A 27,871-nucleotide genomic window follows, 5' to 3' on the forward strand; every position below is an offset into this window, starting at 1 on the left:
AAGCCATCCAGAACCGTGCAGCACGCTTTATATCGTCAACATAATACTTTCATTTCAGCGTAAGCTCCATTAAATCATCACTTTACCTCACTTCCTTAGCTCTCAGACGAAAAGTTGCGCGCCTCTGTTTCTTCCATAAGTTATACTTCAATTTCCCCTATCTCTGTGGTTCCCTTATATCTCGTCCCTTTCGTACATCGCGCCGCCTTTTTAATTCAAATAGCGTCCAACGACTTCATGGCTCCACCAATGCTTTTAACAAGTCCTTCTTTCTGACCGCAATTGAAGAATGGAACCTTCTGTCCGACTCACTAACAAATATGCACGATGCGACAAGGTTTAGGGCGATGTTCTTAGATCACCTGGGTTGACATGTCTTTCTTCTTCGATTTGTGTTTATATGAAATCCTTTTTCCTGTATTGAGTTTTGCTGCCCTAACCTTTCGCCGACGTGTGTCGTGCTTGTGGCCTAAAGGCATTTTTTGCCTGCACCGTTCTAACTATCGCGTTCTTTGCTTATCTTTATGTTTCTATAAGGCATTGTTATATTTTTGTGACCTTTGTTTTTACATCAACCTTGATACGCTCCCCCCTTGTGTAATACCCCGACAGGAGCTTTTAAGGAACAAGAAATGATGATGATGATGATGATGATGATGATGCTTTTCACTCCGAGCCGAAACTTCACATAAGCGAGAGAAGTTGTCTGGACGGAAAAGATGGGCGGAGGTGGGTGGGTGGTGGTAGGCGCGTCTGGAACGTGAAAGTGGGAAATGAAGGTGAGTTGAAGTCGGCAGTGGGTCGCTGGCAGCCCCTAAGCTAGGGGGGTGGGGTGGAGAGAAGGGTGGTGCGTGTCGCTTCAAGAGGGCAGCTGCTCTTCCAACTGTGTCTTTGAAGTCGATTTCGCCTTTGCTTTTTCGTTCCGCTTCGTCGTAGGCTTCAAGTAAGCGGAGGCCTTTCAGACGGTGGAAGTATTTTTGGTGATGCTGGTTGGTGCTTCTGCGAGTAGAGTTTGGTGCCTGAGCAGCTAGTGATGCTTTTTGGTAGTAAATGTGGGCGCGGTTGCCAAATATCTGGCAAGCTGTTAAGCGCTTTCGGCTCATCACCAAGGCCATGTCATGCACTTCGAAATATTTTACCATATTCAAGCACAATGTAGAATTTAAAACTTATTTGGGTTGTTTGCCCTGCGAATATATGGTAATTACCATCTATTCACAGTTCTGTAATACTGCGTTTAACGGATAAAAGGCCAAAGCCACGTTCAAGTTGTTTTGTGGCCGCGTAGAGTAAGTTACTTAGACTGCTTTTATGCCGGATACTTAAGGGGGCTTGGACGTGGTTCCTAAATATCGGATGGTGTTTTCTGTACATCGCTCACTTTAAACCGAAGTGAAATTGCAAACGATTAAGAAGAGTACTGCCAGTTTCTGCAATTTAACAAGCCACAGAGTGATGAGCCATAATTCGGACGTCGCCTGTGGCCAGTTTCGAGTGGGTAGTAAAGAGATCCGCACGCATGATCTGGGTGGTCAGCTTTTATTAGCACCCGCCAACTTTTTCAACGTATCATTGATATGAGCAGCTCTGAGCAATTCATATCAGCGTCACAGGGCAGCCGGTAATATGTTAACCCGACAATTTCGCACTACTGATGATGCGGAATTCTAATGAAGATGGTGAGCTAACAAAAGAACTCAGAATTCGAAAGAGGAGTGCAGCAAATGTCACCTATATCGATTACGAGAAGGTCATGTGCAGCTTTTGTCAGAAACAAAGAGCCCGAGTAGTTATTAGTGGCTATGCTTCCTATGGTGATGCTCGGATGCTGCGTGCAGGAACTCACAGCCACTATTCAGGAGTCTTAGATAAGGCGTTTATGAATGCATTTGCTCCAATATAACGTTCCTGTAGGAGAGGTTTGTAGAGAGTCTTCCGCACAGGTCAGCATATCTTTTGTAATATTAGCAGTTTGCTACTTTATTAGAAAAAATTAGGCATATTTTTTTTGTTACATTAAGCAAAATAGTTTTGAATGTAAATGTTGTAGCTGACGTGCGTTTTTGGGAGGCGAGAGCACCCGTGGGTGAAGAGCGCCGTGGCACAAGTTGTTTGCATCTGCTCAAGGTGAGGTCAAAGAACCATTTGCCAAGAACTTTACCCTAAGAAGCTTGTACCAATTTTTTTTCACAAATTGGGGATGGAACACCGCATCTCACTTACGCGAGGTGGATGCTGAAATGCTGAGCACATCGCTGTGGTGTAGATCTTGTAAAGCATTTTGAGAAGTGGTTAAACCAGTTGTCTTTAGTACTCTTTTTTTTTCGCAACATAAAATTCTTTCCTGCTTGAGCCAAATAAACCCTACGATATTTTCCGAATGACACGAGTTCGATCCCGGCCGTGGAGGCCGAATTTCGATGGAGGCGAAATTCTACAGTCCCGTGCACTGTGCGATGTCAGTGCACGTTAAAGAATTCCAGGTGGTGGAAAATTTCCGGAGCCCTTCACTACGGCGTCCCTCATAGCCTGAGTCGCTTTGGGACGTTAAACCTCAATAAACCAAACCAGATTTAAGTATTCTGACTTCACTGTGCGCTCATGCTTCGCAGTGTCAGTACCCTCAAACGTGCTTCAACTGAAGAATTTAGGTCACAGAAAGCCAGAACGAACAACGGGACTACAATCCCAGCAATGGTTCCGCGATGAGCGCGGACACTTCTTCTTATCAGAAAGGTGAGGCTACACCAGGTATACGAGCACGCCGTCGGCAGTTTACGGCATAGCACAAATAATTTCATACAGTCCTGTGATGTCACGCTTCCTCATGATCCTAATAAAAATAAGGGCCCACTACAACAGAACCAGCTATGTGGCCGGTGGTCTGTTTAACGATTTAAGGCTTGTACAACTATAGGTTCTTTCTATCACGGTGCTTTTCATTGGGCTAACATCTCGATGCCTGCACCTATAGTCAGGTGGAAAACTTTAATCCTGGAGGGCGTTAATAATGTTCCGCAAAAGAAACCATGGAATAATTGGTAGATATTGGCAGTGCTCTTCCTTATTCAGACAAGGTTTATGATGCGTGAGGAGAGGGCCGTAGTAATCTGACGTGGGCAAGGCACCTGATACAATTCTCAGAGCATACAGCGTACCAAGGTCATCATACACTGTAGTTAATCTAGTTATGCAAGTTTTTGTAATCGTAGCGAAGGAAGGAATGAGAATACTTGTGCAATACCAATAACACCGAATTATAGTTACAAAGTAAACTGGGAATTGAAGTGTAGGAGAACTGATACCAAGAAGAGGGCAGTGAGAACGTAACACGGTTTCTCGAGTACACTGCGCGTTATTTACAGTGACATCAAAGGAATTAGATTTTGCCTGCAAGCGGCAACAGATACAAAATTTTGAATAATTTCTACAGCATTTAGACGTTCGTTTAAAAGTCTGAGTAATAAATATGTTAATTAACGTGTTGCGTAATTTGTTCACACACAAGTATCATGTTCAATTTATAAGGTGCATTACCAGTACTGCACCGCTCTAGATATTTAAACTGATTAGTCCAGTGTTCTGGGGAATCCACGAAGGTGGCATAAATTTGGAATTAAGTTGTTAGTACTCGTTAGCATCTTCTCCTGCGCAGGAATACGGCTACAAAGGGACGCTTTACACCTTTCGCCTCAGCTACACGTCATGCTATACGTTTCACGTCAAATTCTTCGTTGAACAGAGTTTTCCTGATTCGTGATTGGTCCTGATCCTTGCCGATTGTTGGACCTGGACGAGTTTTACCTTAATGATGAAATTTCTCTGAAAGTTTTGTAGCTTCCTTCCATTGTCTATTGGCTGCACATGTGTGCATGCTGATGAGGATAGAGTGCTGCCTATAAACTGCAGCATAAGACATTTTCCCGATGAAAAGGCCGCACTATTACATACGCCGGGAAATTCCTTATGTGTTTTGGTATGGCACCCATCTTTTGCACAGGAGGCAATGAAGCAGTGACTGCGAGGATATAGCTGAGCTCACTAATATTTTCTGTCACATCCGGGTAGGTGTCTACGCGAAAGAAAGTCGCGTAGCGTGCTTCTGCGGAAGCTTATCGACCATAGTTTAGCTCCTCAAATTATATGCAGCGACTTCAACGGCCATCATTATGTATGCGGTGTCAAGAACATGGAAAGACGCGGACGACAACTAGTAAACACAATGGAGAATTTGTAGCAGAAGGTTCCCAATGATAAAAGCCCCACTTTCTATCGGTCAGCCGCTTCCGCCACAGCTACTGACCTCACACTGCATTCAGCTGAAGTACAGCTAAATTAACCCACTGCAATTGAGTACACACGGAGCGATCATTATTCCGACCATGCTTATACTGGCAGTTTCCATCTGCGAGCTGTAAAACCAGCCAAGTGCACAACTAAGACAAGTGAGGGGGCTCGTATAGGATGAGTTTTGAAGCGAAAAGCTTCACTACGCTAGTAAACACCGCGCTTCGCGTGAGCCGGCGTATGTCGGAGCACGAGGGACGTCACGCACCGGGCAGGCTACTACGCATGTGCGCCGCTGCTTCTCCAGCGCGCCAACTTTTGACCTTTCGACGCAGCCGTGCGCAGTGCGCATTTGAAAGGAGGGGTATATAAGGCGCGCTTGCCCATTTCTATTTACTCTTATCTTTTAACTCTCTTCTATCTGTACGTGGCAGCGGTGGTGGCTCGGCTTGAGCCAGCTGGCACGCCCGTGCACTTTTCCTTTTCATCCTTCTCTCAGTCGCAACCAACCAAACTAGAACAGGCGCACGCTGCCGCGCTTTGCGTCATCGTTGGACGGTTGGTTTGGACGGATGGGGTGTAACGTCCCAAAGCGACGGAGGCTATGAGAGACGCCGTAGTGAAGGGCTCCGGAAATTTTGACCACCTGGGGTTCTTTAACGTGCATTGACATCGCACAGTACACGCTCCTCTAGAATTTCTCCTTCACAGAACTCCAACCGTCGCGACCGGGATCGAACCCGCGTCTTTCGGGTCAGCAGCTGAACACCATAACCACTGAGACACCGCGGCGGCTTATCGTGTGACGTTCGCCGCAAGTGCGTGTTTATCACAGATCACCTCAGCTTTTCGCTTCGAGATATTCAGGCTTAACCTTAGCTAAGCCCCAGCCAGTTTTTTTTGGAGGTGGTATTGCTGAACAGTTTGCTTTTAAAATGATCTATACTCGTGCCTTTAAAATTCTTTAGTATACAGCTAAGAAGGACGTTGTCGTATCCTTTAGTAATACTAAGGGAAATGACTTGTGGAAAGGCAGTGCAGCGGGATACCATGCCTGAAACACTGAGCACGAGCGCTGTAATGGATAGTTTCCCATGTTATCGATAAAACACTATTCTTGTAGGCACCACCGTATTATGCACAATCGGAACATGGCATCAGAAGTAATGTAAAGCGCGGTCACGGAATAATCACAAAGCCACTATCGCCGGAGCAACCCAGCGACAAAGCAGCGGCGCTATGGAGAACATTAAAACAGCGTATCCAGCTGTACCTCATAGCGATGGAGGCCTCGAAGGCACGGAATAAGTAGCAGAAAGCTGCATTATTTTGCGTATTCTTGGCCGGGTAGCACATGACGTATTGAATACCGTTATTTTATCATCGGACGATGAGTGAGACTACGATGATTTACTAAAAGAATTCGAAAACTACTGCTTGCCGAAGTGCTATGGAAATTATAAACGCTACGTATAACGTGCGCGCTGTGAGGAGCCACTCGGAGTTCCAAGAGAAGGCGCGGCGGAAGAGATTTCTCGTGGTGCCCTCGTTGGAGGAAGCACCCAGAGGTCTTCATGAATGACAGCCGACGTACTAGTGGAAGAGCCGCTGTTTTTCCACTAAACTGAGTGAAGGTGGAGCTTAAGTTCGAGGCACGTTATTGAGAGACTTAGATTTAAGAATTATTCATGTACCTATTACTATTCAGAAACGCCACGCCAAGAACGTCGCTCAAACTAAGAAAGGTAGCACATAGTTTTGGTTAATGACCAAAGACTCTAATCCAGTTTTATAGTTTCGTGCAGTACGGCAGACTCAAAGGAAAAGAAAAGTCTTACCCTCATAAACACAAAATATTTCCTTTGTAAAGCGTGCCTTCTTGCAAGTTGAGCGTACCTGTCAAAAAGCCTCCTTGAGTTGTGACAGAGAAAGCTGTAATATGCATACCCGCCAAGTAAACCTCCTCTATCTAACTATTCGAAATGTTTATGGCAAGCTCAGTGATAATGTTACATGTAGTTAATATTCGAATCGACCGTGTGGCGCTTAGTACGAAGCCACCATATCGTTGCGTGGCTGCTTTCTTTCGTTCTAATGTTTTTATCTCACTAGAAGTCAAAGTCATGTACCAATTCTTCACGCGCATAGTGCGGTACTCACTCTTCATGGCTGCGAAGATTACGGGAGAACATTTCATAAAAACTCGCTATCATCAGTTTAAAAATAGCTTTGACCATAATGTGTCGTGGGGCAGGGATCGGGGAATGGCTGAAGAAAAGTGCTAGAGGTTCGAGTTCTCTCCTCCATGTCTGCATACAGTCGAAGACATTGGTACGTGTTCGAAGGCCTGTAATTTATATTTCCGATTTTAGAAACCTTTCTTACAACCACCATAACTCGTTGTTTTGTATCTCCCTACCTATTACTATCCTCTATTTTTTTTCCTAGTGTGGAGTATCAGTGCAGAGACATACAGCGACCGCTTCATTTACTAAACCCACATCTTTCTTTTTTATAACAGAGACAAAACGCAGGTAGCGCCTTGGGCTACGATGTTTCACATCATAAAGCGCCGCTGTGACAGGCTCTCGGCCGCTTTTGAAAGACAGCGCCGCCTTGTGCGGCACGAGATTGCGAGCAGCTGGTTATATTTTCTTCCGAGGGCACTGAGATCCTCGCCGGCGGCTCTGCGAGTGGATACAAAGGGCACGTCGTCCAATTTCTGGTGTGCAGCGGCGGGAGCTCATTAAATGAGCTCTAAAGAGGGCTCTGTTGCCGCCTTAGAATAAAGGCTCGGCTCTTGTCTACGTCGGTGCGGAGCCGGGGTTGGTTGCTGCTTCCTCTCCTGAGGCAGGCCCTGACATTACACGCCCGGAAGCCTTTGAAACCGCGTGCCTGAGTACAGCCAGCTTAAGCAAGAAACAAGAGAAATAATGAGATGCTGGTGTGCCGCGGAGGCTGTGAACTTAGAATAACAGAAGATATTTACGTGGCATCCAAGTGGGAAGAGTACTGTTCTTTTATTTCACGTTTATTCTTCTCTTTTTTTTCGCTATTAGCTCTGTGGGGGGTGCTTTCTTTTCAGACAATGCATGAGGCTGGCCTGGATGCTTGGTCTCACTTTTATGGACGCAGAGAAATTGCTTTCTTTGTGATGGGTGCGTGCACGTCTGCTTTGGGTCGCGGACGTAATTCTTACCGGATTTCGCGCTTTGCTGTCAGCAACTAACATCCTGGGTCTCTCACTGTGCCTATCAATGCTTCGTTCACTCGAGCCTAATGTCAAGTATGAAGGGCTGGTTGCCTCAGCTTGCTGCTCAACCCTTTCTCACATTAAATGCTGCTGGCTCTCTTTTGGCGATTGAGGCGGGGATAGTGTCGGTGCCGGAAGAGCAATCTGTCTCTCGGTAAACGCACAATGTTCGGCTGGTGAACAATGATGAAAGTATCAAAGTCAGTGTGATATGTGAGTCTATGTTCTTCTCAGTGCGATGCAAGTCCTTTCAGTCGGCTCTCTTAACACGTTTGGGTCGGCGCGGAGGAGTAAAATTGAGTTATTCACCTCGAAGAAATGCGAGCTGTCTAGATTTAACTTCAGGCACTTCACCTTGCACAAGGATAGAGAAAATGAAATAAATCATAAATTAATTTAGTTTTTTCAATGTATCGACGTAAAAGAAGCAATGTAAGTGCTAATTTTTGCGGGAGATCATATGGTTCAATTCAAACCAGTGACTATGATGAATTTTAATCACGTTTAGCATACTCTGTTAATTTTTTACGCATACTACTAAGAGCATTGCTTTCCGAAAGCGTGAGGTCTGAGAAAACTGGTCAATGATTTATGGGGTTTAATGTCCCAAAGCGACTCAAGCTATGAGAGACGCCTTAGTGAAGGTACACACACACGAACTACACGAACTGCATAAAAAAGACCTCTTTTAAATCTTTCCAAATATTCCTATCCTGTGCCAGCTGTGGCCACCCTAACCCCCAAACTTCCTATTCTCATCCACCCACTTAACTTTCTGCAGCCTCCCGCTACACTTGACTTCTCTTGTAATCCAGACCGTTACCCTTAACGACGATCGTTTATCTTTCCTTCGCATTGCATGCCCTCCCCAGCCAATTACTTCTTTATTTCACGCTTGTTCCGACTCACTCTGCCTTCCTCCTCTCCCTTAATGTTCCATCTATCATTTTTCTTTCAGTTCGCTGTGTTGTCCTCAGTTTAAGCTGAGCCCTTTTCGTTAGCCTCCACGTTTCCGCCCCATGGGTGAGTACCTGTAACATAGAGCTGTTATATATTTTCTCCTTAGGGATATTAGTAAATTGCCATTCATGATCTCAGAAACCTTCCAAATCCGCTTCACCTCAATCTTAGACTTCTGGTTATTTCACTCTCTTGATGCGGATCTTTTGTCATTACCTGTTCTAAATCAATTTATTCTCTTTCCCACTTCTGGGATGGCTCGCTACTCATTGTAATGTGCTCTTGACTTCCGAGGCTGTTGACCATTACTTTGGTTTTCTGCATGTCAACATTTAGACTTACCGTTCTCTGCCTGCCTTAAGTCATTGGTCACATTTTGCAATTCATTCCCTTAGTGACTTGACAAGGCAATACCGTCAGAGAATCTGAGATCACTAAGGTATTCTCCATTATCTCCTATCACCAACTGTTCCTAAACCGTGCCTTTGAATACCTCCTGTACACAGGCGGTGAATATCATTGGCGGGATCATGTCTCTCTGCCTGACACCTTTCCTTATGGGATTTTTATTGCTGACTTTATGAAGAACTATGGTGACTGTGCAGCCGTTATAGATAACCATAATTTTTACCCCAGGCTCTTCTGCACCCTGATTCCAGAACGCGTGCATGACTTCTGATTTTTCGACTGAGTCAAACGCTCTCTCGTAATCTATGACGGGTGTATAATGGGGTTAGTTATATTTTGCGCATTTCTCTATCACTGGATTGGTAATGTGAATAAGGTAGTGCGTAGCCTTTTACATGTTAGATGATGCCCTCTTCTATTCCTCCTAGACCAACGGCGTCCACTCGGAGAAGAAACTTCTTGTTTTTTCAGATAATTTATCACCGGCTGACAAATGGCGAGAACGAGCAAGGGGACTAAGAGAAACAGGGTGCGCCTGAGCGGAGAAGCCGTGATAACTCTTTCTATTTGGACCACTCTATATTAGCGAATGTTTAAATTGTTCACTTAAACCACCGCTATGCACGGGCCTTATAGACACGACCCGTAAAAGAACGGGGTGCCTCATATAAAAAAAAAACAGCAAGCGATTGTGACGCAAAGGGCTCTTTAACGTCGCAGAACTAAGGAATGACATCTGTGATGCGGCGAGAAAAGGAAAAAAGAAGGCTGTTTTGGAAGACGATGAATGAATGAATAAAACGTATGAATGAATGAAACCTTTACTTATAAGGGAGGGACGACACTCGGCCACTGTTGAGGGAGGAATGGGAAACGATTGAAAATTAATTGACAACTTGCGTAATTTAGCTGCAACTTTGGTTACAGACTATTTATAGCTGATCAAATTAATGGTACTTCTGTCTGAGTAGGTGCATCAGCATCGGAGTCATGACCATTTTGCGAAGTGATATTCTTACTCCCCGCGGTAACCGAAGTGATTCCGTTCTGTCTAAGAGGGAAGGGTGGGCTTAAAAACGCATATCTCATATTTCGAAAATATTATCATTCCTGCAGGTCACCCCCTTTCACCGCTGTCATGTGCCCGGCCTAGCCAGGTGGTCAAGCGCTACTCAATCTTGGCGTGATTTCCTTGGGGCGTCGCCCTAGTTTCTATTGCAAAAGACATCAGAAGTGTCGGTGTACACACGTCGCGGAGGAGAAAGTGAACTTTCTCAAGCGTTGTGTCATCCTGACCAAATATCACAAGTCACGAACAAAGATCTCTTATTTTTAAAACAAACTGCTTTTGTTCTTTTTATACTGCTGGCTGCTTGTTTAGCGGCTTTGTGTCTCCGATTCCATTACGTCTACAAACTCATTCTATCCGCTTTCTGCTTTCTGTACGAAAGAACATTGGTGTCCACGTGGGTGAGCATAATCCACGTCGTAGGCTCACAGCACCCCTTTTTGCTTTGGATTAATGAATGAGTCTGTTTCTATGGTCGGCGCCACACAGCTTCTTCACAGCTTTCTAAACGATGTTTTTTGTTCAGGAGAGCCTAATCGTCTGATCTGAAGGGTGAGGCACATTCATTGGCCACCTTAAATGATCAGCAGACTGCAACTTTTAGCACAAACAGCAAAATAAAGAGGTAAATGCGGCAATAGATTTATATGCGAAAAAGGGGCAATACTTATCCCTTTAATGGTATTGCTCTTTCTCACGAAAGGCCTCCTTTTCCAGCAGGATGGCGCTTTTAGAAGTAATCAGTGATGCAATTAATGCTTTCTTCGTACATTTGGTGCTGGGTGCAGAAGTTACCGAACTTTTTACCGGGGTTGGGGGCGCGTGCGTGCAGACTCTTCGCAAAGCAGCTGGTCTGTATATTACAATCCTGAGCCGCAGCATCATCAACATCGGCATCACACAGCTCATCATGCCTGTTCTTGAGGGGACGAAATCGAGCCGCCGATTTTCGACAAGGATCCTCAGTAAGTCACCATGATAATAAAGGATCGATTTCTTAAGCCTCTGAACCACCTTTGGCAGGGAAACAGAGAAAAAATGAAACAAGTCTATCGAGCAGTAGGCACCATCTTGAATTGGCAGCATGTATTCATGTTATTGGAGAGATGTAGAAGTACGAACGCTTCGATAGCGTAACTGCGTTCTGTTCGCAGAGAGACCACACCCAGCGAAAACGGAGCTTTTGTAAGGTAGAGAAGAATGAAAGACGAAATATAGGTGGCGCCATCAGCGGCCGATTTCGAAAGTAAAATGCATACGCCGACATCTACGAGGCCGACATCGATTTTCGGGAGCAGATCTCAGGGCCTTCTGTATAGCTCCATTCACTCCAGTACGGTGGATACCCTAGATTTCGGTAAGGGCGCCACGAGTTTTAATGGAGTGGAGGGAAGATTTTAACTCAATCTTTTCTCCAAAAAAAGTTTTTTGCTGGCCGACAAACTTAAACACTGTCAGAAATAACCACAGAGAGAAATTTCACCCAGAACGATAACAGAACGGAGTTTCCTTGAGTGTTGCTTTTCAATACAGTATGCTTGTTTACTCCAGAAGAAAACAGGCGTAGCTAAAAACCAGATGTGCGCGCTAAGAGACAAGGAGGGAATGTCATTAGCAATAATGCTAATAACATTGCCCGAAGAGTGCTACACAGTTTTATACAGCAGCTAATGTAATCAAGGTGTTAACGGGAAAGAGAGCAGTGTACAGCAGTGGGACATCCCGCCAGTAAAGAAATAAGATATAAAAAAAGTTTTAGTAGAGTTGCAAATGGGAAAGCAGCTGGTGAGGTTTCAGTAACAGAAGATCTGTTGAAGGACTTTGGGAAGATTTTGTTAAAAAAAAATTAGCCTGTCTGTACAAGCAATGTCTTATTACGTGAAGCGTACAAGAATTTTGGAAAAATGCTGACGTCGCCTTAATCCGTTAGAAAGAGAGCGTAAAGGATTTGCAAAATTTGACCAATCCCCTAACCGTACGTTGCATGCAAGGTTTTTGCTAAGGTAATCACTAAAAGTTTCAAGACAACCTTAGACTGCATTAAAAAAAATGAACAGGCAGGCTTTTGTTAAGGCTTCTTAGCAATATATCATAATCACACCATCAATCTGGCGATAGAAAAATGCACAGAATATAACCAACCATGATATATAGCCTTCCAAGATTGCGATGAAGCATTCGACTTAGCCGAAACCTGAGCAGTCATGCAAGGATTGCAGAATCAAGCTGTAGGAGAGCGCCATGGAGAATTACTGGAAGATATCTATAACGACTGCACTCCCAACATATTGCTCCATAAAGTCAGCAATAAAATTCTATTAAGAAAGGCAAAAAGGTACGATCTCCCCACTGTTATTCATCAGCTGTTTTTAGGAGGTATTCAAAGGCCTGGATTAGGAACGGTTTTGGATAAAAGTTAATAAGGCATCCTTTAGTAAACTGCGATTGGCTGATGACATTGCCTCACGAAGTCACTCAAGGAATTAATTGCAGATCATGATCAGCGGTTCAGAAAGGCACAGTTGAAGAGTACGGCTACAAATTAATATCCAGAACAGCAAAGTAATGTTGAAGAGACTCAGAAAGGAACAGGAGTTTACGATTGGCAGCCGGGTGCTCGAAGTGGTAAGGGACTTTGGACCCATTGTTACTGTGATTTGGATCATGATAGAGAAATAGCTAGGAGAAAAAGACTGGAGTCGAGCACATTTGGCAGATATACTGAGATTATGAATGGCGGTTTGCCAATATCCAGCAAGAAAAATTATATAACCGCTATATCTTACCGGTACTGGCATATCGGGCAGAAACGTGGGGACTAACGAAAATGGTAAACTTAAATTGAAGACAGCGCAGCGAGCTATGGGAAAGAAAATCATTTCTTCAACGTTAAGAGACACGAGGACAGCAGAGTGGGTGGGGGAACAAACGCGAGTTAATGAGCACCTAGCAGTGGCGGTTTTTGCACATTTTCCCGAACGTCCATTTTTGGGCTCTCAAAAAGCGAGATGTCATTTTTGACGTAGAACTGTCAAGCTTTTGCGTCTGTGATAAGTCAAGTAGTCCCCTACTTTGTGCGTTCGCCGTGTTAGCGCCTGCCTTATTCACAGAATTCTACGTTCTACAGGTTATACGAGATTGTCGAAGTATCGGAGTCCTGCTGTGCCCCCATCGTTGTCTTGCCTTAGCGCCGGCGCGCCGACGACGGCGGCGGCGGCGGTGCCATTCACCTGCGGATGGGGTGGCCAGCAACCTCGTCGGGGTGGTAAGGAGCCCTTTATCCCACCACGGGCGAGAAGGCGGGCTTGACTTCCCGGACGTGAACGCGCCGTGGGTTCTACCTCGGACGGTAAGCGTCCCGGCGCCTCCCCCCCCCCGCGCCTACCGGCCTCTCGTGCAGTGTGCCGCGCGCGTGGTTAGTTCGAGAGGGCGCAACGTACAATTTGTCCTTGTTGTAAATTGTTGTGCATACTGGCTACTCGCGCGCTCTTATTTTCGGACAGAGCCTGTAAAATTGCGCGAGTGGTGGGAACTTGATTCCTTTTTGCATTTTATAAATAGTGTACAAAGCTCTCCCCTGTCCTTTCTCGCTGTCGCTCCCCTCTGTACTTTTCCTCGCTATTGTCTTATGTTGGCTTCACAAGGCGCGCCGACCAGCCGCCTTGTCGGAGGGGACCAAGGGCGGAACAAAGCCCCTTCCCCGAACTGAGCAATGAAGGCCGCCAACCGCGCTCGTGAAATGCCCCGACAGGTGCTTTGACCTTGTTGTACACACAGTGGCCGAATATCTTATCCGACGAACATTTACAATTTAATTGCTCCTCTCAGAAAAGGTAAAAAAAAAAAAACATAAAAGAAAGAGAGGGGGTTCCCGGTCCAGCAACGCTTTGCCAGGCTTAACGCCAATTCAAGATAAGTGAAAAAGAAGTAAATGCTCCAAAGAAGAAAAAATAATTTAAAAAGAAAAACAAAGCAGCAAAAAAAAAACAAAATCTCACAAGAGGAAACAAAAGGCACATCGCAGTAAAAGTTAGTCACAGGCAGACAGCCAAAGCACAGCGTGCAGTCCGCGAAATAAATGAAGAAATGCGAAAGCAAAAGTCACAGTATAGTCATGGTCACAGTAACAGTCAAAGCAAAGCACCGAGTGCCGGCCACAACGAAAATCAGGGAAGTTAAAGCATAATCAAAACAAAACAAAAGTCACAACACAGTCACAGTCACACAGTCAAAGCACAGTATAAACGGCACTACTAAAGCGCCTATGCCCAACAAAGGAGCACGGAGCCCTCCTCTGTGCAGAGCGTGGGGAAGAAAAATGAGGGGAAAGGTAGAAATCAGCGTGAAGGTTGGTTGGTTTTTTTGGTTTATGGGGTTTAACGTCCCAAAGTGACTCAGATCATGAGAGACGCCGTAGTGTAGGGCCCCGGAAATTTTGGACCACCTGAGGTTCTTTAACGTGCAGTGACATTGGACAGTACACGGGTCTCTAGAATTTCGCCTCCGGCGAAATTTAACCGCCGCAGCCAGGATCGAACTTGCTCATTTTGAGTCAGCAGCCGAGCACCATAACCACTGAGCCACCGCGGCGGCTGAACTATTTGAGGAATAGTACAAGCAGCAGCGCATCGAAAAAAATATTGCTCACGTAACCGTTAACATTCAAGGCAAGAGTTATGGTATAACATCTATATCGTTCGCCATTTATTTTTCAACAAAAAACGCACAAGAATTGTTGTACAAATAAAATGTAAATAAAACATTGCTGTCTCTAATTTTGTCTTTTTTTTAATATACGGAAGTCCGTCCGCCCTCCTTAAAACCAATCTCTGGGACCGCCACTGGCTCCTAGTCGTAATCATGAGGGCTCGGGCAGTGCATGCAATGCGAAGGAAAGACAACCGATGGCGCTTAAGGGCAATGAAATGGAATCCAGTAGAAGGCATGCGTAGCAAGGGACGCAGAGCTAAGTGGCCGGATGAGATTATGAAGTCTGCGGGAGTTAAAGGGGCTGCTGCTGGCAGAGGTCCTGCAGTGGCCGTAGCCAGGCTGACGTCGATGATGATGATCCACCGGCGGCATCCCAATAAGTGAGCTGGCGAAGAATCATTTACACACAGCGAATTTTCGCAATCACCGAATTCGTGGTACTTTTCTCTGACTATATTGAGCTGACAACTTCTGCGGCACCCTGCGCCGTTATCAAGGAGCCTATTAAAGTAGGGAGAAGTAAACATTCTGAACAATAGAATATCGCATTGATGGCGCTGCTTGATTTTTTCCGTCAAATTATACATGCGCATTTTGGGATTCGCTTCGAATCTGGAGACGTATGTGGGCATTTAATAACGAGGTTGTGATTTGTCAAAAACAAAAAAAAAAAGATGAATGCGAACGATCTAGTGAAACATATTTTTATAGCCGGATAGTCGGACGTCCAAGCCAGTTGGCTTAGGTTTCCAGGTACGACAAGCACGTGCACCCGTTTAGGGAAGAATTTTACTAACTTTGATGTTTACAGCTTCTTGTGTCGAGGGGTTATCTTAGTTCTATACTGGCATGGGTCAGATAGTGCCCACACTGTTAAAAACCTCGGTGAGGAAATTTTGGCTCATGTACTTTCAGGCAAAGTAATCGCGGCCGTATTTACATGTAGAACGCCAATAACGTTCATTCTAGCCACGTGCCCACGTGGTGCGAGAGAGCACGGGCAGGCGAAGAAGAAGGTCGAAGGGCTGCAGGCTGTTCTTTGCGCGCACGCATCCAAAATCGCTCGGTCCCTTCACGCTCAGGCTCGCCTGATCAGGGCAAGTTTCTGCGGAAGCGGGGCTAACATGGGGCCCATCCTGATGAGAAGCTGGCCGCTGAGCTCGCAGGCAGGCAGCAGATTACTGCAGCAGCGAAAACGGCGGGCCACCGTGGCCGAGGACGGTGAGTGCTGTACCCACCCGAACATCTGCAGCCGATGCCGCTGGGTGGACTCTGTCTCCCTCACTCTCGGCCTGTCCCCGGACGTGGTGTCTCCACTGCTTTCCCCGCCCACCGTCCTGATGCTGGACTTCTTGGACCTGTATGATCGCAGCTGCTTTTCCCTGGACGAAGACCTCGGGCTCTACGTCAACCCCAGCATGCACCCGTGCGACGACTTCAACGGGTAAGCCGCCGTGTCAGCTTAGGTCTAAAGATCAGAGGGCGATCCCGCCTTCGGTAAAAAAAAAATAAAACAAAAACTCGGGTGACAATTTGGCGTCGTCTGAGACGTCAGAATTATGGAAGGGTGGCCTAGTAGTTTGGGCACTCGGCTACTCAGCCGGAGTTTTCGGGTTCGAACCCAGCCGCGGTGGCCGCGTTCCGATTGAGTCGAAACGCGAAAGGAGGCCGTGGGTTGTCCGATGTCAGTGCACGTTAAAGGTCCCCAGTGTAGAGTTTGCCGAAATGGCAGGGTTGCAGAGTTGGGCCGGCTACTAGGCATAGCCTGGACCCATGCTAGCGGACGGAGCCGCAGCAGTGAACGCTCTCAAGACCGGAAGCCAAAGACCCTTTATTGACGCCAGCGTCTCTATTTATAGGGCTGAACCAGCGCCCTCTACATCTCCCCTTCCCGACACATTGACCCCCATCACGCACACGACACAGCTCACTGTCTTGTAGCATCACAGGTTCAGTCTGCGAGGTGTCCTCACACGTCGGCCGGATCTTGTAGTGCGCCCAGGTGGTGACGAAGAGGGGAGAGCGTCCAGGACGTCTTCTGGCGAAGACTGAAGCATCTCACGATGAGGTGAGGGACCGTGCAACCCTCGAGGTGGTGTAGAAACAGGGCTGCTGTCAAGTGCATTTGTCGGAGACGACAGCGTGCTTGAACACTGAGGTTCAGTGCTTGTGCCCGAGGACTCCCCTGATGCTGCTTGTGTTTGAGTAGGCAAGGTCGAGTGGCCGTTGTCATTCCACACAAGCTCTGTCGACTGCGGAACAGAAATCTCGTTGACAAAAGGCATCAAATGAATCCTGTTGCGGACTAGAACCTTAGTCGGCGTCTCCACCACATAGCAGCGCGGTCGGGCTGCTGGACTAAGTACCACCGCAGGAGTTTTTACGTCTCGGACCCAAACACGATCCCCAGCTTCTAGATCTCTTTGACGACTGGCTGCATGCCTTTTGTCGTAATGCTTCTTCTGAAGCTGGCGAGCCTGCCGATCCCTGGAGTGGAAAGTCGTAGATGACGGCCATTTGAGTCTCAACTGGCACTTAGCCATTGGCAACCTTGTTCTCAATCTTCTACCTAGCAGTAGCTGCGCTGGGCTGTAACCAGTGACACCCGGAGTATTATGATAGGCCAACAATCCCAGAAATGGATCTGAAGACTTGGTGAAGATGTCTTTGATGGTGCGAACCATTCGCTCAACTTCACCGTTCGATTGCGGGTAATTAGGGCTTGACGTTTTATGTTCGAAACCATACTGACCCGCAAAGGAGGAAAAGAGCTTTGAAGAGAACTGAGGTCCATTGTCGCTTCTTACTAGCTTGGGTATGCCGAATCGAGCAAAGATGCTTTTGATGGCATTTATAACATCAACAGAAGTTGTATTCTTCAGGTGAATGACATCTGGATATCTCGAGTAATAGTCGACAACCAACAGAAATCATGACCTCTGTGCTTGAACAAATCTATGCCAACCTCCTCCCATGGCATCAAAGGAGTTTTTGTAACCATAAGTGGCTCCTGACGAGGGATTCGTGTTGAAGCACATTGTCGGCACATGAGTACCTTGTCACGGATCTGTTGAGACATGCCAAACCACCAAACAGCTTCTTGCGCCCGTTGGCGTGTTCTATTGATACCCTGGTGACCCTCGTGGAGAAGTTCTAATGTCACCTTTTGGAGAGAAGCAGGGATGACAAGTCTGTGGTCCTTAAAGAGAATATTATCTATGAGGGACAAATCACCTCTATACTCCCAATACTTTTTCATATATTGTGGAAGCCTTTCCTATACGGCCAACCCTGAGTACAGTATTGAGTTAAAAGGGTACATTCTCCATCCTGCTGTTGATGGCTGCGAACATCATCAGGACTGATTAGACGAGTCTCAGTGATTGCTGAAACATGCAGCTGTAAGAATTTTTCGACCATATCCACTTGTTGGGGAGGTGGAGCTACTGGAGTGCGAGACAGCGTGTCTGCAGTAGCAAGCTGCTTGCCAGGAACATAAACAACTCGGAACTGATATCGCATCAGTTTGATACGGAATCTCTGAATCCTAGGTGGCATCATGTCAAGATCTGATTTCCCTAGAAGAGTTACTAGAGGTTGATGATCCGTTTCCACAATAAATGAGATACCACGAATGAACTGGTCAAACCGGTAAATTGCCCATGTCACTGCTAGAGCCTCTTTTTCGGTCTGGCTGTAGCGTTTTTCTGCCTCTGACAGAGCACGAGATGCAAATGCTACAGGACGTAGCTCACCAGTGGGCTGTTCTTGCAAAAGAACTGTGCCAATGCCAAAAGAGCTGGCATCACATGACAAAGTTGTGTTGTAGCTTGGATGATACTTAGCTACACACAGTGAAGATGTGAGCATTGACTTGACCTTGTTGAAAGCTAACTCTTGCATAGGACCCCAGTACCAGTCGCTATGCTTATTTAGAAGTTCTCTAATCGGTGCTGTAGCCTGTGACAGATTTGGAAGGAAGCTACCAATATGATTCACCATACCCAGAAACCGGCGAACACTATGAACATCTGTCGGAGTTGGTAAAGAACAGATAGCTTCAAGCTTGTCAGGACTCGGAGAAATACCGGTTTCACTCAACTACGCCTAGAAATTCTATTTGCCGTTGGCCAAAACAACATTTGTTTTTGTTAAGCTTTACACCTGCTTTGCTTAGACGATCCAGAACTTCAGATAACTTCTGGTCGTGTTCCTCTTTATCTTTCCCAAAAACCAGAATGTCATCAATCATATTAACAACGTTAGATTGGCCTTCCAAGATTCTAGCCATTTCCCTTTGAAAGAATTCCGGAGCAGATGTTATTCCAAACGGTAAACGACAGTAGCAGTAACGACCAAAAGGCGTGATTAATGTAGTGAATTCCTGACAATCTTCCGAAAGACGGATTTAATGAAATCCAGCAGTGGCGTCCAGCTTTGAGAAAACTTTGGCATCACCTAGTTGTCCTAGGACCCATTCAACCGTAGGTAAAACATGCCTTTCCCTGAGAACCTCCTTATTAAGTTTGGTCAGATCCACACAGAGGCGGTATCCACCTGAAACTTTAGGAACTACTACCAAGCCTGCACACCATGCCATTGGCTTGTCAATACGCCTAATAACTCCCAGTCTTTCAAGCGAGTCAAGTTCATCTTTAACCACGTTATGGAGGGGCAGGGGAATCCTACGTGGGACGCTCAGAGCAAAAGGTACAGCGTTCGGTTTTAGTCGGATAGTGTACTCCGCACCAAAAGTCCCTAAGCCTTCAAAAATATCCTGCGTCGGCAACTGACCAGGAGAATGAGAAGGAGGAGCCTGACTTACTTGCGAACGTGCCAGCGCATCAAAGAAATGAACAACTCCAAGAGCTGCGATGGCTGGATAACCCAGAAGTGGCGTCGACTGCGATGGCAGGACGTAGACTCTCTGCTGCGAAGTGCGACCTTTCCATTCGAGGGTAGCTAAAAATTGACCAGCAACTCTCAACTGCCGGTTGTCTGACCCGGTGAGGCGACCCTCCGGCGCGTCCAGCCGCGACGGAATGCCTGGAAAGGTGGCGGGAACCACAGTCACTTCTGCACCAGAGTCCACTTTAAATTCAAGAGGAAGTCCGTTGACCTTGACACAAACGAACTTGGCGTTCTCCGTTTTCTCCTTCTTGATAGGATGTACAGAAATGGAGTGCGAGTGTCATGCGGATGAGCGTTGCTTGGAGACGCAGACGCTCTCAAAATGACCCTTCTTTTTGCAGAATCTGCATGCAGCGTTCCGCGCAGGGCAGGTATCACGTGCGTGAACTTCTCGTCCGCAGAAGTTGCAGGGTTTTTCCGAAGCGTTTCGACGAGCGCCTCTCGGCGTCCACATGCACAGGCAAAGTACCGTTGAGCGCTCGTCCCTTCCTTTCCCTCTGCGCGTCCTCATGCAAGCGTGCATGTAAAAGCGCCTTCTCGAGAGTCAAATCCGGCGTTCGGCAAAGCTGTTCCGAAAGCTTAGTATCGAACAGGCCAACAACGAAGCGGTCACGAACCACTCTGTCTTCGACGCTGGAAGAGCCGTAGTTGCATTTCTTTACCATCGAACGCAGGGTGGAATAGAACGCGTCCACGCTCTCGGATGGTTGTTGTACACGCTTATGGATGGAAAACTTTATTAAGCAAGTGAGTTTGGACAGTACAAGGTCTCAGGGCCACCGCACAGCCCTCACATTACGCGCATGTGTCCAGGCCACGTAGGGCCATGGCACTGGCACCCCGGTTCACACAGCGAAGTTGCGCGTCCGGGTCCTGCGACGCAAGGAGGGCCTCCCATTCCTCCCATGTACCGATGGCGGGCTGTCCCTGCGGGGGAGGATCGGCAGGGCAGCCGAAGAGGATGTGGTCCAGGGTGGCGTGCGGTTCTCCGCAGAGAGTGCACTCTGGGGAAACATGGCGGAAGTGGGATAGAAGCTGAGGGGTAGGAAGAGTTCGGGTCTGGAGTCGCCTCCAGAGGATTTGTTGGGAGTGGGATAGGCGGGGGTGGGGAGGGGGATAGAGACGACGGGCAAGGCGTGCTTGTTGAGTTAGTTCTGAGAACGTGTGTGCCCGCTCCCTCGAGAAATCCCGGCTGGGGTCGCCATTTGCCCGGCAAATAAGTCCTCGGGCTATGTTATCGGCGGCCTCATTTCCGGGATTGCCAGAGTGAGCCGGCACCCACACGAGCTCAATACGCCTATCGGGATTTAGGGTGCACATTCTCAATATCTGCCACGCGGGGGGATGGACGCGTCCGCGGGCGAAGTTAAGAATGGCTGTTTTGGAATCGCTTAGTATATAAGCCGCATTGGTTTGGGCAATGGCTATTGCTATAGCTGCTTCCTCTGCTTCTTCCGGGGTACAAGGTGGGTCTATGAAATGAGTAAATGGGGGGGCTGCTGGATGATAAGCCACAGCTACTGAACGGTTTGTACCACACGCGGCGTCCACCCAGCGCACATCCTCTAAAGTGCCATATTCTTTATGGAGAGCTTTGGCTCGCGCGACTCGGCGGGATTGATGGTATTCAGGGTGGACATTCTTAGGAAGGGGTTTCAGGATAAGCGCGGAGTGTATGGCTCGAGGGAGAGAGATGAAGTCTGTCGTGTGTGCCGGTATGCGAATTCCCAGAGAATCCAGTATATATCGTCCAGTTTCCGTGCCAGCCAGACGAAGGTACTGTGTGTAGCGATGTGCATCTATAAGTTCTTGTATAGTGTTGTGCATTCCTAGTTTTATGAGTCTGTCCGTGCTAGTGCTCTTTGGTAGGTTTAGCGCTGCTTTGGTAGCCATGCGGATAAGAGCATTGATCTTGTCTTTATCCGAACAGGAGAGGTTCAGGTAAGGAGTGGCGTAAAGAATGCGGCTGAGCACAAAGGCATGCAGCACCTTGAGATTATCTGCTTCGTCTAGACCGGCTCGTGAATGTGAAACCCTTCTAAGAAGATGGATGACGGAGTAAGTGGACTGTTTTAGTGCTTTCAGGGTAAGGTTGTTTTTCCCCGTGTCCTGTAAATGCAGGCCAAGAATGCGGAGGGTAGGTGTTTGCGGTATGGGAGTGTCATGCAGGTAGATAGTGATGGGGGAGGTAGGGACGCGCCGCGGGCGGATTATGAGGAGTGCTGACTTTGTGGGGGAGCATTCAAGCCCAATGTTTGCCGCATGAGTAGCGATAGTTGTAGCGGCTTCCTGAAGGGTCGATTCTATGTCGCCATCCGAGCCGTATGTGGTCCAAACCGTTATGTCATCCGCGTAAAGTGTGTGTCCTAAGTGCGGGATGCGGCTGAGAGCCTTGGCCAGGGGGATGAGGGTGAGGTTGAAGAGGAAGGGAGATAACACCGCCCCTTGCGGGGTACCAATGTTGCCAAGCGTGAAGGGGGGGGTCTGTATATCGTCTATATGCAGTGAGGCTGTGCGACCGTTTAAGAAGGCCCGGATATAGTTGTAGGTCTTAGGCCCCAACTGCAGCTCTTGAATGCCCTGCAGGATGGCGCTGTGTGTAACTTTGTCGAATGCTTTGGTGAGGTCGACTGCCAGGATTGCTCTGGTGTGATGTAACATGTCATTGAGGATAGCGTGTGAAATCTGCAGTAGGGCGTCCTGTGCCGAAAGGTGGGATCGAAATCCTACCATAGTATGGGGATATAGTCCATGGGATTCCATGTGTTGCGTGAGACGGGTGAGGATGACATGCTCAAACAGTTTGCCCAAGCACGAAGTCAGCGAAATGGGACGGAGGTTTTGGGCGTTAATGGGCTTGTTTGGTTTAGGAATGAAAATTATTTTCCCGTGCTTCCATTCAGCAGGTAGCGCCCCCATTTCCCAGCACTCATTGAAGTAGTCGGTGAGAAGGGAAATTGAACGGTCATCTAGATTTCTGAGCATGACATTTGTGATTTGGTCCTCCCCAGGGGTTGAGTTTCGGAGCTTGATAAGGGCTGCTCTGACTTCAACCTCCATAATGGGGGCGTCGAGGGACGGTTGATCGGGGCCTACATAGTCGGGATATGATACAGCTTGGCCCATAGTGGTATAAGTTGATTGGAGTTGGCGTAACAGTGCTTGATGATTTTGACGATTTTTATGGGTAAGTCTTTTTAGTGCGAGCCGAGTTTGCTTTTTAGCTTGAGTGGGGTCTATCATATGTCGCAAAAGATGCCAGGCCCTGGTGGAGGAGAGATTACCTCGTAATCCGTCACATAATTGGTGCCAGTTAGATTTACTGAGTGCGGCACTGTGTTCTTCTATTTGTTTCTGTAGTTGCGCTAATTTTAGCTTAAGTTTCCGATTTTGCTTCTGGGTTTTCCAGCGTGTGAGGATACTGTTTTGAGCTTGGAGTAGGTGCGCTAAGCGACTGTCTGCAACGGGAGTCTCGGGGGTGGCGTCTAATGTTTGCGTGAATGCCTGGACATCTTGTCTCAGCTCTGTCATCCATGTGTGGAGGTTAAAGGGGGATTCTAATGTTTTGGCCTCTCTGTGCTTCCGAAGATTATCCCAGCTGGTAATCCTGACACGGTAGTTTTTAGCTTTTATGGCGAAATCAAGCTGTATATTTATGATATAATGATCACTGCCCAGGGCCTCATTTGAGTTTGTCCACACTGGTGTGGGAAGGTTGCGACCAAAAGTAAGATCCGGGCTTGTGTCGGCAGTGACACTATTGCCGATTCTTGTAGGTGTGCTCAGATCATTATATATGGACAGGCCGTGCATCTGAAGGGTGTTGCGCAATTCCGCTCCTCTCTTGTTAGTGCGTGTGTACCCCCAGTCTACATGTGCGCAGTTGAAATCCCCTAATATAATGAGGGGGTCCTTTTTTGCAGCGTTGGAGGCGGCTTTAATTAGAGAGATTAAATCTGAGACCGGTTGCCTCGGAAGGAGGTAACAGTTGAGGATGAAGAGGGGTTGAGATCTGTGAGTGCGCTTTCCAACTCGGTGAGCCCAAGAGAATAGAGGATGCGGCGCGCTTGAACACCCATGCAATAAAGAAGTGTGCGAATCCTTACTTCGTCCGTTGCTGAAGATGCACCCGTGGCGACAGCAAAATCTTCAAATTGCTCCACCCACGATGACCAGGAGGCCGGGTCATCGAAGTCGAACGCTGGTGGCGGCGCTAGGCCAGACAAACCCGCGAATCGAGGTTGCGTCTCAGTCGAAGACAACGGAGCAGCTGCAGAATCCTCGGCGTCCATGGCGTTGTAGATGGTCTTGGTCTTGAGATAGCCTAAAGATTTCAAAAAAAAAGAAAAATCAGAATCCAAAGACTTCTAACACCATGTAGAGTTTGCCGAAATGGCAGGGTTGCAGAGTTGGGCCGGCTACTAGGCCTAGCCTGGACCCATGCTAGCGGACGGAGCCGCAGCAGTGAACGCTCTCAAGACCGGAAGCCAAAGACCCTTTATTGTTGTTGTTGTTGTGACTGAGAGAAGGATGAAGAGGAAATTGCACGGGCCTGCTACTGGCTCGAGCCAAGCCACCACTGCTGCCACGTGCAGATAGAGGAAAGTTAAAAGATCAGAGAAAAGAAGTAAAGGAAAGAAAAGACGCGCGTCGCAGCAACAACTGCGTCCGCCGGAGCGGTCGCTGCTCAAAAAGAACGCCAGCGTCTCTATTTATAGGGCTGAACCAGCGCCCTCTACTTCCAGGTGGCCGAAATTATTCCGGAGCCCTCTCCTACGGCACCTTTTTCTCCCTTTCTTCTTTCACCCTCACCTTCCTTCCTTCTCTTATGGCGTGGTTCGGGTGTCCAACAAGCTGAGACAATTACTGAGCGTTTTGTTTTTCTCAAAAACACGTTTATGGTAGAGTCGGCGGTAATCCCAAATGTAGCAACTTTGCGCCGTAGCTTTACGCTCACCTTCCAAGCAGTCACAACACGTGGGCAATATTGAGAAGTATGTCGTGTGTAGCATGATCTGATTATATTGGTTAAGTGAGGTCACGTGAATAGCGGCGTTAGTTCGTATTTCGTGGTTGTGATCATCCCATGACAGCACCGCCTGTAAGGGTGTTCGGAACCAAAACCGCAGCTGTTTCTAATCAATGGCACTAGAAATGTTTTCTCAACGCTCGCGCAATCAGTGTGCACCTTATGACAACTCGAGCTATTTTCGGACTCGTTGGACGGTGTGGTGATTTCACGGGAAAATGATGCCAATGTTCCCTTGTCACGCTTCGCTCTGCGGGCATCTTTGCACCGCCTTTTATAGCGTAAGCTTTAAAGGCTTGTTGTTCAGATTCGTGCCATTGGCACGAAACGACGGCATTATCTCATCGCCAGGTTGTTGTTGGGATTAAAACGTGGTTAGGGCACGCGTCTAAATAAGTTACACTACATTTTAAATTGACTATTTGGTGCACTAAACTCCTTATGTATGACCACGACGCCTGTACAACTGTATGACCTCCATGACTCTCCTCTTAGCTGCCGCTCGAACTAGTGACGTATTACGTAAGCGGCCCTTTTAAGCACTAATGTGGAATTCTCCTGGTTCGCCGAGATCTTCCTATCACCAAAATACTGGCCACACTGAGTGAGTTTAGGGTACAAATGAATACAGGCAGTCAATCGGTAGCTCCCACTTCACAATACATGGCAGGAAACTGACATCAAGAACTGCTTTAAAGACGGCGACAGAGTGCCAGCGCTTTTGTCGAATTGCGGGCAAGTTTAAACACCATTTTATGCAAATTTCAGCGGAACTTTTTGAGCGTCATATCTCTTGTCATTTTTTTACATGTTCGCAAAAGTTGTCTTTATGGTTTGGTTTGGTTTGGTTTGGTTTATGGGGTTTAACGTCCCAAAGCGACTCAGGCTATGAGAGACGCCGTAGTGAAGAGCTCCGGAAATTTCGACCACCTGGGGTTCTTTAACGTGCACTGGCATCGCACAGTACACGGGCGTCTAGAATTTCGCCTCCGTAGAAATTCAACCGCCGCGAAAAAGTTGTGTTTATGTATGCTTTATGTATGCTTATCTAAACAATAAAAGAAATTAACCGAAACTAGCAAGAGTAGCCTAAAAAGAAAAGGAAAAAGCAGATTAGATAACTATACAAAAGTTGTCTTTATGTATGCTTATCTAATCTGCTTTTTACTTTTCTTTTTAGGCTACTCTTGCTAGTTGAAGTTAATTTCATTTATTTTGTTTTTCTGTAACATTTTTTTTTTGACGAGAGCTTGATTTGAATTTAGGTTTATAAGTATTTTTACTGCTGTATCTCTAAGTTCCAGTTAGTATGTCACCTGCTCTCCTCTTTAATGCTTTCAGGACCTGTGGGTAGTGCAATAAATAAGTAAGCACTTGGTCTAGCATTCACATAGATATTGCTGGACCCTTCCAGGGAAACGTTGTCGTTGTCATTTCGGATTCCTCTTCAAAGTCGTTGCATGTTGCCTAGCTTGCATCAATGACTTCATCAGCAAATTGTCAGAAACTGCGTGCTCTCTTTGCTACACTCGGTGTACCAGACACCGTTGTTCGTACAATGGAACAGCTCTTGTGTCACAGGAATTCTAGGAGTTCATGCGTTCATGCACAGGGACCAAATTCGACATATGAATGTGGCATCTTACCACCCCTCTTCGAATAGCCAGGTTGAGTGAATGGTAAGGTGGTACGGGAGACAAAACGTCTTCAAACGGTTGAGGAGTGGAGACATATCTACGAAGCATTCCCGGTTTCTTCTGAGTCAACCTATTCTTCCCCATTCGACCACGGGAAAGAGCCCTGCAGAAAGGCTCGTGGGTGAAAGACTTTTTACTGCGGTTGACAGACTTCACTTGTACTTGCAGTCTGAAACGGAGTTCGAACAAGAAAAGCTTGTGGAGCGGGGGAATCAAGGTGTTTGGAGATTTTGGACAAGAGTTTAAACATAAAGAAACCGTTTTCGTAAAATATCTGGATGAACCCAACTGGCTACCAAGTGTTGAATGTGACGCCGCTGGTAATCATCATCATCATAAGCCTGACTGCGCCCATTGCAGGGCAAAGGCCTCTCCCATGTCTCTCCAACTAACCCTGTCTTTCACCAGTTGCGGCCACTGTATTCCCGCAAACTTCTTAATCTCATCTACCCACCGAACTTTCTGCCACCCCCTGCTACGTTTGCTTTCTCTTGGAATCCACTCCGTTACCTTTATCGACCAGCGGTTATCTTGCCTTCGCATTACATGCCCTGTCCAAGCCCATTTCTTCCTCTTGATTTCGACTAGGATGTCATTAACTCGCGTTTGTTCCCTCCCCCACTCCGCCCGCTTCCGATCTCTTAACGTTACCCCAATGATTTTTCTTTCCATACCTCGCTGCGTTGTCCTTACCTTAAGCTGAACCCTCTATGTTAGCCTCCACGTTTCTGCCCCATAGGTGAGTACCGGCAAGATACAGCTGTTGTATAGTTTTCTCCTGAGGGATATTGGTAAACTGTCATTCATGATCCCGTTGCTGGTACGGTGTCTTATAAGGTTCGTATTCTAGATTACCTGCTGCCAACACAGCGTGAGGAACTCTACGAGGAACTTGCGCCTTCACGAGCAATTCAGTCGGATGGCGCTGCGCAACATGACCTTCCAAAAGCATCTCCGCTCTGAGTCGACTGGAAGGCCTACTCCTGTTTTACAAACTTCGTCCATACCTCAGCGACAGCGACACAGGCCACATTATTTGAGGGACTATACCGTCTTAAGGGGGAAGAAGTGTTAATACGCAATCATGGGACACAACCAGAGAGTAGTGCGTCAGTGCTGTAGTGATGTGTGCACATGTGGGGGTGCCGAACTATGCGATCGGGGCTTGCACTCTCATACAATGTGTGGAGTACGAACACCTTAACGTGATACCCCTCTTGAATACACATTTTTGTTTTTTAAAACACAGTGACCGCTGCACAGAACCCTTAAGGTAGTTACTTAGCGCTGCTTTTGAATGTCTCGTTTACTTTCTCATTGGCTTTTCCATGACTCTGTTTAAAATTTAACAAAATTGAGTATATTTGCTAATGTCTCGTTTCCCCGCGAAAAGCTTTACGCCGTTCCGTTAATCTAGCAGAAAAAGCTAATTGAAAAAGCAGTGCGAATGCGAAAGCTCTGTTTTTATTTCCAGTTTCGTTCTATTTATCTATTTACTTTTTCTCTTCCTGTTGACAGACATACCTATTAACATAGCCTTAAGCAAA

General features: G+C 47.0%; 2 protein-coding genes across 2 annotated transcripts in view; both read right to left on the reverse strand.

Moving 5' to 3' along the window:
* Nucleotides 1–27,871, reverse strand: part of LOC149370939 (uncharacterized) — a 73,179-nt gene that overhangs the window by 8,337 nt on the left and 36,971 nt on the right. The gene's annotated exons all lie outside the window — the stretch shown is intronic.
* On the reverse strand, nucleotides 16,501–24,610 carry LOC149370940 (uncharacterized). The gene is made up of 4 exons (XM_089567851.1): nucleotides 24,556–24,610; nucleotides 23,705–23,922; nucleotides 19,513–19,845; nucleotides 16,501–16,939 (listed from the first exon to the last, which is right to left on the reverse strand). The coding sequence occupies exons 1-4, from the start codon at nucleotides 24,608–24,610 to the stop codon at nucleotides 16,631–16,633; spliced, it is 915 nt and encodes a 304-aa protein (XP_089423977.1). The 3' UTR covers nucleotides 16,501–16,630.

The sequence above is a fragment of the Amblyomma mixtum genome, chromosome 1 (genome assembly GCF_055824585.1).
Source record: "Amblyomma mixtum isolate Tamu chromosome 1, ASM5582458v1, whole genome shotgun sequence".
NCBI classification, from domain to species: Eukaryota; Metazoa; Arthropoda; class Arachnida; order Ixodida; family Ixodidae; genus Amblyomma; species Amblyomma mixtum.

Bases quoted from the DNA above. Each gene is read 5' to 3' on its own strand.
- LOC149370940 (XM_089567851.1), bottom strand. From the start codon at position 24,610: ATGCTACACACGACATACTTCTCAATATTGCCCACGTGTTGTGACTGC. The intron at 23,923-24,555 runs GTGAGCGTAAAG...TGAAATCTTTAG, and splicing joins GTGTTGTGACTGCTTGGAAG to GCTATCTCAAGACCAAGACC. The intron at 19,846-23,704 runs GTAAGGATTCGC...CATCCTATCAAG, and splicing joins CATCTTCAGCAACGGACGAA to AAGGAGAAAACGGAGAACGC.